This window comes from Molossus molossus, unplaced genomic scaffold (assembly GCF_014108415.1).
Source record: "Molossus molossus isolate mMolMol1 unplaced genomic scaffold, mMolMol1.p scaffold_m16_p_5, whole genome shotgun sequence".
Lineage (NCBI taxonomy): Eukaryota > Metazoa > Chordata > Mammalia > Chiroptera > Molossidae > Molossus > Molossus molossus.
The window spans coordinates 3181745-3190958 of NW_023425388.1; the positions used below are offsets into that span (position 1 = coordinate 3181745).

At 56.9% G+C, this 9214-nt stretch overlaps 1 protein-coding gene across 1 annotated transcript in view; it reads left to right on the top strand.

Moving 5' to 3' along the window:
• The window catches only part of ITSN1 (intersectin 1), a 194583-nt gene extending 186194 nt beyond the window's left edge, over positions 1-8389 (top strand). Inside the window, exons 34-39 of the mRNA XM_036242922.1 lie at positions 2009-2221; positions 3971-4092; positions 5025-5107; positions 5381-5464; positions 6046-6219; positions 8234-8389. Of these exons, the coding sequence (XP_036098815.1) occupies positions 2009-2221; positions 3971-4092; positions 5025-5107; positions 5381-5464; positions 6046-6219; positions 8234-8382 (825 nt within the window). The 3' untranslated portion in view covers positions 8383-8389. The remainder of the gene's footprint in view (positions 1-2008; positions 2222-3970; positions 4093-5024; positions 5108-5380; positions 5465-6045; positions 6220-8233) is intronic.
• The last annotated feature ends 825 nt before the right edge of the window (positions 8390-9214 follow it).

Below are 9214 nucleotides of genomic sequence, written 5' to 3' on the forward strand. Positions count from 1 at the left end.
TCTCAGGCCCCGTTCTTCTGTGGAGGGTGGAGAATAGCCTTTGACGGCTCCAGCCGAGGGGCCGCCTGAGCCTGGGCTCGGAGCCTCGTGGCGGTTGGCGGCCCCCTTGCTCCTTGCACCTGGGAGGGAGGTGGAGCGGCCACTCTTCCAGATGCCTGTCGGTCTCTGGTCACAAGGGCACCGCTGATTCTTTCTCCCGCAGCAGAGGCAGTGGGCGGCCCCCGCCTGTCTTGGGGTGCATGTTGCAAACCTATTACCTCTTCACCAGTACTCTCCTCGGGAGTCTGTATGGCTGGTAGTTCTGGAGAGAGCCTCGGCCTTGAAGGCTGCTGTGTGGAGCATCTCCCACGGGCCCAAATGTGAGCCCAAATGTGAGCACTGGGGACTGTGGCACCTGCCTGGACCATATTGCTGCCTGGGCACAGCTGCGACCTTTCTCTTCCTCAGTCTCCCCCTGCTGTCAAAAAAGGGGGCCTTCGTGAGGTTATTTCTGCCTTAGTCTTCCTCTGCTCCTTCAGAACCTGCTCACCTGAGATGATAGATCCCAGGGGGTATGATAGAGCACGAGAGGATAGAGCCAGGGTGTGATATAGAGCACAAGGTGATAGAGCCAGCAGGATGATAGAGCCAGAGTGTGATACAGAGCACGAGATAATAGAGCCGGTGGGATGATAGAGCTGGGGGGTGTGATAGAGCATGAGATGATAGGGCCTGGTGGGGTGATAGAGCGCCAGAGTATGGAGCCCAGGGGGGGTGATAGAGCACAAGATGATAGAGCCAGTGGGATTATAGAGCTGGGGTGTGATACAGAACCTGAGATAGAGCCAGTGGTATGATAGAGCCGGGGTGTGATCGAGCATGAGATGATAGGGCCTGGTAGGGTGATAGAGCGCCAGAGTATAGAGCCCAGGGGGGTGATAGAGCACAAGATGATAGAACCAGTGGGTGATAGAATGGGGAGGGGGATAGAGCATGAGAGGATCAAGCCCAGTGGGATGATTGAGCGTGAGAGGATGGAGCTGGGTTGGGAAAGATAGAGCATGAGGTGACAGAGCCCAGTGGGGTGACGGAGCTGTGCTTTAGCCCTCAGGGCCATCTCTAAGGTTTGGAAGTGGCCGGGGAGCATTGCCCTTCTCATGTTCAGGACCAGTGTGTCGGACGAGGTTAGTTTGCACCAACACAGTGTTCGTTCTGCTTGGCTTTGAGGCGTCACTCAGCACCAGTGAGTTTGCTGCTTAAGGCCTTCAAACAGGACTTTAAAACGTTTTTTGTTGTTAATCTTCACCCAAGGGTATTTTCTTTCCCCATTGATTTTTAGGGAGAGTGGAAGGGAGGGATGGAGGAAGGGTGGTTGGGGGTGTGGGGAGAGAGGGAGAGAAACATGATGTGACAAAAAGACATTGATTCCTCTTGCATGCGGGGCAGGAATTGAACCTGCAACCCGGGTACAGGCCTTTGGCTGGGAATCGGACCCATGACCCTCTGGTGCATGGGCCGACACTCTAACTGTTGAGCCACACTGGCCAGGGCTAAACGTTTTTTTAAATTAAAGTCATTGGGGTGATATTGGTTAATAAGATTATATAGGTTTCAAGTGTACAATTTTATGACACATCATCTGTACATCGCACTGTGTGCCCACCACCCAAAGTCAAGTCTTCTTCTGTCACCACATATTTGACCCCCTTTACCCTGTCCTACCCCACCCCCCTTCCCTCTGGTCACCGCCATGGACTGGCGTCTGTGTCTATGAGTTTTTGTTTGTCTTGTTTATTTGTTGCTTTTGGCTTCATATCCCAGCCGAGTGAAATCGCACGGATCTTGACTCCCTCCGACTTGGTTCGCTCGGCGTGGTAACCTCAAGGTCCTTGGGTTGAGCCGGGGCTGCAGAGCCCCCGAGGCCCCGCTGCGGATTCGGAGGCAGCCGAGCCTGCAGCTGCGGGAAACCCGGAGCCTAAACCCCACCAGCTCCGTCATGTCTTCTGTGGGTTTTGTTTTCCTCTCTCAGCAACTTGTGTTCAACTCGGTGACCAACTGCCTGGGGCCGCGCAAGTTCCTGCACAGCGGGAAGCTGTACAAGGCCAAGAGCAACAAGGAGCTGTACGGCTTCCTGCTCAACGACTTCCTGCTGCTCACCCAGGTCCTGAAGCCGCTGGGCTCCTCCGGCTCCGACAAGGTCTTCAGCCCCAAGTCCAACCTGCAGTACAGAATGTACAAGACGGTGAGGCGGCCTCGCACCGGCTGCTGGGGGCGTTTCCAGGAGCAGTCAGCGCCGGCGGGGCTGGGCCGGGCGCGGAGAAGGAGGCCAGGGTCGCTTCCAGTGCAGGCTCGCCTCGCTTCCCTGAGCTTCGTTTTGTTGGGCTCTGCAGAAATTGTGTTTTTTACAAACTGAAGGCAAGAACCTCCACCAGCAAAAAGATGACAACTTTATTGCGGGGGGCCCTGGCCGATTTGGCTCAGCGGCTAGAGCGTCGGCCCTCGGACCAATGAGTCGTGGGTTCGATTCTAGTTAAGGGCATGTACCTCGGTGGTGGTTTGTCCCCGGCCCTGGTCGGGTCGTGTGGGAGGCAACCAGTCAATGTGGCTCTAGCACATCGATGTTTCTGTCTGTTTCTGTCTATCTGATGATAAATGGAAAAAATTCCTCTAGTGAGGAATAAAAGAGAAACAAAACACTTCATTGTAGTGGTCTGGGACCAAACCCGCAGCATCTCCGAGGGCCTGTGTTGCCAGGAAGGGACTCCACTCAGTTTGGTTGATGAACATCTGTTAGTTGCCTAACAGCTGCTGCCCATCTCCCAGGCGTGAGGAAGGCACACCCTGCCCGGGGGCTCCGGTCAGGTGTGCAGATGAGGCAGGCGTGGGAAAGGTACTCACCTCCCGAGCATTCCCAGGTCCCCTACAGACTTCTCAGGGTAGCTGGAGACATTTCTGTCCCCCACCTTTCCCAGCCAATCTATACAGTCCCAGCGTGGAGTTCCCTAAGTTATTTTCAGTCTGCTCCTGTGTGCACTGCTGGGTTTGTGTGCCGCCTCCTCCCCCTCCTCCTCCTCCTCCATGGATTGGTTGCCTCCTGCATGTGCCCTGGTTGTGGCCCCGGCTCGAACCTGCAACCCAGGAACATGCGATCGAACCTGTGACCCTTCAGTGCGTGGACCGGCGCTCTAACCACTGAGTCACACTGGCCAGAGCTTGTGTGTCTTCTTGTCAGGGGATATTGTTTTTCTAAGCTTGTCTCTGGTGGAGTGTTCTGACAGATGAATTTTCTCTGAAGCAAAGGTTAGCCGTATTTTAGAAAAAAGAACGATGTACGTATGTAGATTGTCACCAGCAACCGTGTATGAAACTCTGGTGGGAGTTGCGTGGAGGTGAGGCGGAGGCTGTCAGCTGAGTAGGGTAGCTGCAGGAGGAGCAGGCCAGTGCTTGCTCCTAAGGACTTAAAATACCTGCAAAATGGGGGATTCATATTTATACTTTACTACATGTGAAAGTTGGTATTAACACAAAATCATGATTCCAATAGTGTCCCAGAACACACATATCACATGCACACACATGCACACGCACATGAACTGAGTTTCCTAGATCACACACACACATGCGCACACAGAGTTTCCTGGATCACACACACACATGCACGTACACACACAGTGGATCACACACACATGCACTCACACTGAGTTTCCTGGATCACACACACGTGCGCGTGCACACACACACAGAGTTTACTGGATCACACACACAGAGTTTCCTGGATCACACACACATGCACACACACTGATTTTCCTGGAACACACACACACACACACACAGTTTCCTGGACCACACACACACACATGCACACACAGAGTTTACTGGATCACACACATGCGCACACAGAGTTTACTGGATCACACACATGTGCACACAGAGTTAACTGGAACACACAGACACCCAGCTGGTTTTATAACGCCTGTACATTGTTTTTCAGCCTATTTTCCTAAATGAGGTTCTAGTAAAATTACCCACCGACCCATCTGGGGATGAACCCATCTTCCACATCTCCCACATCGACCGCGTCTACACCCTCCGAGCAGAAAGCATAAACGAAAGGTAAGACCTGCCACCCCCTGGCACTGGGACCTGGGTTCCGCCAGGTGCAGGACCAGGTGGGACATACAATTGGTCAGCAGGCCCCAACATTTCCCCAGCTGCAATGCCATGATCTCTGGCTGGAGAGGACGGGGAGGTCTTAATACTTCCTTCTAGAACCTTGCGAAAGTCAGACACGTGGCCTGAATATTTCAAACTAAAAGGAATGGAAACGGATTTTTCTTGAGAATGGAGGGGGGTGGAAATATTCAGCAGTCTTTGAGATACATGGAGCATCTCAGGTTTCCCAGGTGGCAGAAAGCAAGAGGAAAGCGACTTGGGGGTTAACAGGATACCCAAACCCGCTCTCCTCAGCCGCTCACGTGGACAGACGTTCTGGAGCCTAGAGCCTGGACATTTTCCTCCATCATGTCTTCAAGGCTCTGCCCTGGAGCCCGGGAAACATCCTTTCCTGAGGGTGAGCTTGGTACAGGCTGACAGCATGGGTGCCCAGCGAGGAACCTGGCTGCAGTGGGGCTCATGTGGTCCCCGGAGGACGGCGGGGGTGTCACAGTGAGGCGCTTGCCAGCTGTGTGCTCCGTGGAAGCGGGCCTGGCCTGGGACTGCTCTTCCTTCTTCCCTCCGATGGCTTCGTAAGCGAGAGCCTCTGGCCGTGCTGGGTTGGCCGGTAACGGGATGCTTCCCAGGAAGGGAGTGAGAGGTGCCCTCATCGCCTCTCAGTTTTCTTCCACGGGGACACCGAGGAGGTCTCGGGATCCTCAACAACAAGGTCACGCCTGCCTTTTTATTAGCGGGAGGAACAACTGTTCGCATCACGGGAGCTAAGACAGGGCTTCCCTTCCCGAGCCTCTGTTGTCAGAGTCCTGGGAGCTCGGCGCAGACGCGGAGCCTGTCCGAGCTCTGTCTGACCTCGCTCTCCTTTGCTTTGCCAGGACCACCTGGGTGCAGAAGATCAAAGCCGCTTCCGAGCTCTACATAGAGACGGAGAAGAAGAAGCGGGAGAAGGCGTACCTGGGTACGGACGCTGCCCGGCGGGCGGCCGCCTCCTGGGGTCTGCAGAGAGCCAGTGGGGCGCGGGGTCCTTACAGTTGAAGGGGGCCTGGGGGACAGGCCCGAGACAGTGGGGGGATGGGGTGCAGGATGGGGGCAGGGCACACAGTAGCCAAGAAGCAGGAGTATAAGGGGGGGTGTCCTTCAGTGGGGCAGGTACATGACGCGGTGCAGGGCCAACGGGTGGGCGGGTGTCCAGCGTTAACACGGGCGTTCCGTGTGCTTTCTGCTGCTGCAGTCCGTTCCCAAAGGGCGACGGGGATCGGAAGGCTGATGGTGAACGTTGTTGAAGGCATCGAGCTGAAGCCCTGCCGGTCCCACGGTAAGGACCCAGGGAGCCTCCAGCGCGCTGGGCCCCCAGCCCTGGATCAGTGGGGAATTCCCATCCCCCCACGTTCCTTCCAGAACTGCTTGTTCGAGAGAGTGGAGGGAGGGCGAGAGAGAGCAACATGGATGTGAGAGAGACACACTGATTGGGTGATTCCCGCATGACCCTGACCAGGGCCAGGGATCAAACCTACAACCCAGGTACATGCCCTTGACCAGACTTGAACCCGTGACCCTTCGGTCCCTAGGCTGGTGCTCCAACCACTGAGCCACACTGGCCAGGGCGAGTTTTTTGTTCTTTCCTTAAATCCTTCCCACTGCTCTGCTCTTCGAGGGGTCCGAGGGGCTGCCGTCTCCCGGCAGCCGTGCCGCGATCTACGGAGGGAGCGAGGGGAGGCCAGGCCACTCGTCCGATGGCTTGTTCCTAGTTTCAGCGCGGTGCTGAGTTGTGGCAGTTTCTCCCGGATTCCCCATCCTATGCCACTGATCACCTGTGGCCGTGGCAGGGGGGTCACCCCGCGCTCGCGCCCTGGAGAGCCCGCCCCGGCAGGAGTCGAGCAGGTCTGTCCACTGCAGGGAAGAGCAACCCGTACTGCGAGGTGACCATGGGCTCCCAGTGCCACATCACCAAGACCATGCAGGACACACTGAACCCCAAGTGGAATTCCAACTGCCAGTTCTTCATCAGAGACCTGGAGCAGGAGGTGCTGTGCATCACTGTGTTCGAGAGGGACCAGTTCTCTCCAGATGGTGAGTCCTTCCCTCCCCGCCACGCGCTCTCCTGGGTGAGCGCCTCTGACCTGGAAACACGCTGCCACGCTGCACACGATGGCCCGTGCCCCCCCCCCCCCCGAGGAGATGGGACAGGACCAGAGCCTCCCTGAGAAAGAGGCTGCACCTCTGCCGGGCACCCCCGCGCTGGTGACAACACATGCTGAGTCTCAAGGGGGCCAGCCCCCCTAGACAAACACCGTGTCCTGTGCTTCCCCAAAGCAGGTGACTGTAAGTAGGGGTACCCAAAGTCTCCGCCCAGGCCATTAGTCCTTGGCCCAAAGCCACGGCGACAATGGATAAAACTAGCCAGCTGAGAAGAAGGTCAGCCCCAACAGGTGGCAGGGTCAGTCGGTGCCCTGCGGCCACGTCTGGTCAGTCGAGGGGATAGGATTGTGCTGGCTGCCTTGTTCCTGCAGCCAGTTTTCTGTTTCTGCCCTGAGCCTGGGAAAGAAAGGGTTTGGCCAATGATTCTAAGAAGCAATCTGTCTTCCTCAAGCCAATAAACACCAGAAGGTAAGTCTGCAGGTTGCAGTCTCAATTTCATGATATTCAAAGGAGGGTAATTACGGGCTAGGCGTGAGGGTCTGATGTCGACATGATCTATACAAAGGCTTCAGCTGCTGTTTTAGGACTTTTATAGAAATTTTCTCAGTGTCGGTTGGATGCTACGGGTTGTTGCCCAAGGACAGCAGCTGGCTGGACATCGGAGCGGGACAGGACTCTGGCTCCATCTGGGCCTCTCACCACTGCCTGCCTCACTGTCTCCGTTCATTCTGACGGGTGAAGGTTTGAGGTCAACCTGGGTTTCTTTCTTTTTTAATCCTCGCCTGAGGATATTTTTCCAGTGCTTTTTAAAATTATATATTTTTACTGATTATTTTAGAGAGAAAGGAAGGGGGAGAGAGAGAGAAACATCAATCAGCTGCCCCCTGCACGCCCCCCACCAGGGATCGAGCCGGCAACCCGGGCATGTGTCCTGACCAGGAATCAAACCAGGACCTCTCAGTCCCTGGGATGATGCTCAATCCACTGAGCCTCACCTGCGGCGCTACATTGCTTTTCTTAGAGAGAGTGGAAGGGAGGGAGAGAGAGAGAGAAGAGAAACATCACTGTGAGAGAGAGATCAATTGGTTGCCTCCTGTACAACCCCAGCCGGGGCCTGGGATTGAACCTGCAGCCCAGGTACATGCCCCTGGCTGGGAATCGAACCTGAGACCCTTCAGTCTGCGGGCCGACGCCCTCCCCACCGAGCCCGACTGGCCAGGGCTAAATTGGGTTTCTCTCTAAACAGGGAAATACCAGACACAGTGACGACTCACTAGGGTGTACGTTGAAAACCCGTGTGCTGTTCTTGCCTTGGAGATCATTCCCACGGCACGCACCCTGGGCCGAATGGACCCGTGTCTGTCCCGGGTTTCAAACGGGAGCCTCGCTCGAAGGCCACTTCCTGTGCAGAGCAGCTGGGTCAGAGCGTGTCGCCAAGCATCCTTGTCGAATGAGTGGACGCAGGGTCGGTGGCCTGAACACCGTCAGCGGGGACACCTGCAGGCGGGCTCGCACCCGTTCTCGCGCGGACGCTCGACACGCGACGAGGTGCTGCGGCATCACGGGGCGTGCTGCTGTGACAGCCCCGGGGAGGAAGGACCGTCCTGCTTTTGTCCCAGCTGTCGTCGTCTTTCTTCCGGGATTTCTTGAAGTTTCACGTACACGGCAGATTGTGCGGCGCCAGGACTCCTGGTTGGGCACCGCCTCCCGGGCAGCTGGCTGCGCTCGGTCCCCGGGTGTGGGCGAGCCTGGTCCGCGTTTGAGCGCCTCCTCTGGACTCCTCTGCCCGCTCTGTGTCCTTTCCCTTTTGCTCCGCTGGTCACGCAGGTGGTGGATTCCTGAGAACGCACCCAACCCCTTTCGAAGGGGGCAGAGTGACCGTGCCAGACCCCGTGTGCAGGGAGGGGTCCTCGCTCTGAGCTGGGTCTGTCTGTTCTCCTTTCAGATTTTCTGGGCCGGACGGAGATCCGCGTGGCCGACATCAAGAAGGACCAGGGTTCCAAGGGCCCGGTGACCAAGTGTCTCCTGCTGCACGAAGTCCCCACGGGAGAGATCGTGGTCCGCTTGGACCTTCAGCTGTTCGACGAGCCGTAGGGAGCGGCCCAGGGCTGCTCAGAGCTCCGCCGGGCCAGCAGACGCCGCCTGCACACGGAGCTGCTTTGCGGAGCCCCCTTGCGGATCTGCCACAGAGCCGCGGGCGGAGAAACAGGCCCTCCATGGTTCTGGGAGCGCTTCTCGACAATCCTTCCCCGAACAATTTCCCGATTTCTCAGACAAAGCTGTTTCCCTCTGTCCTCACCGCAGGTCTCATCATGGCTTCCGTGAGCTCCCAGCGGGACGCGGTTGGGAGTCGGCCCATCCCTGGCCGGAGGCGTGGCCCTGGTCACTGTACAATCCTTTATACATGCAATGTCTGTATTTTTGGAGAACTCATGTAACCCTCCTATTTCTTACCTCTACCAGCCCCCAGGAGGCCCCGGACCTAGTAGCCCTTGGTGTGTTTAGAAAAAATTACGAAGGGCCCATCACTGCTTTGGAACCCCACTTCCCCACGCGGGGCACCTTCGAACGCTGCCCTGGATCTGATCACGCAGGGAGGTGGTCTCCTGCTCAGACCCTGGGCCACCCTTCGAAGAGCCGGTCCGTGGAGATTCCAGCGAGTGTTCATGGAAACTTCCAGCGCCCTCCAGGGCTTGTATTGGTAGATGTCAATGAAAACTATCTCTGGCTACGAGCAGGCGATTCAGCTCAGATATCCACCAGCCTGGAAGACGGCGACGGAAGCCTGTTGCCCGAGGTCACCTGCGGGCCCATATCGACGCCGTCGTCTGAAAGGCCGCAGCGCGCCCCGTGGGTCCTGGGTGCCGCCCCGCTGGGAGACTCTTTGGGCTCGGAGGTCCCATGACGCGTCATCACAGTCGTTGCT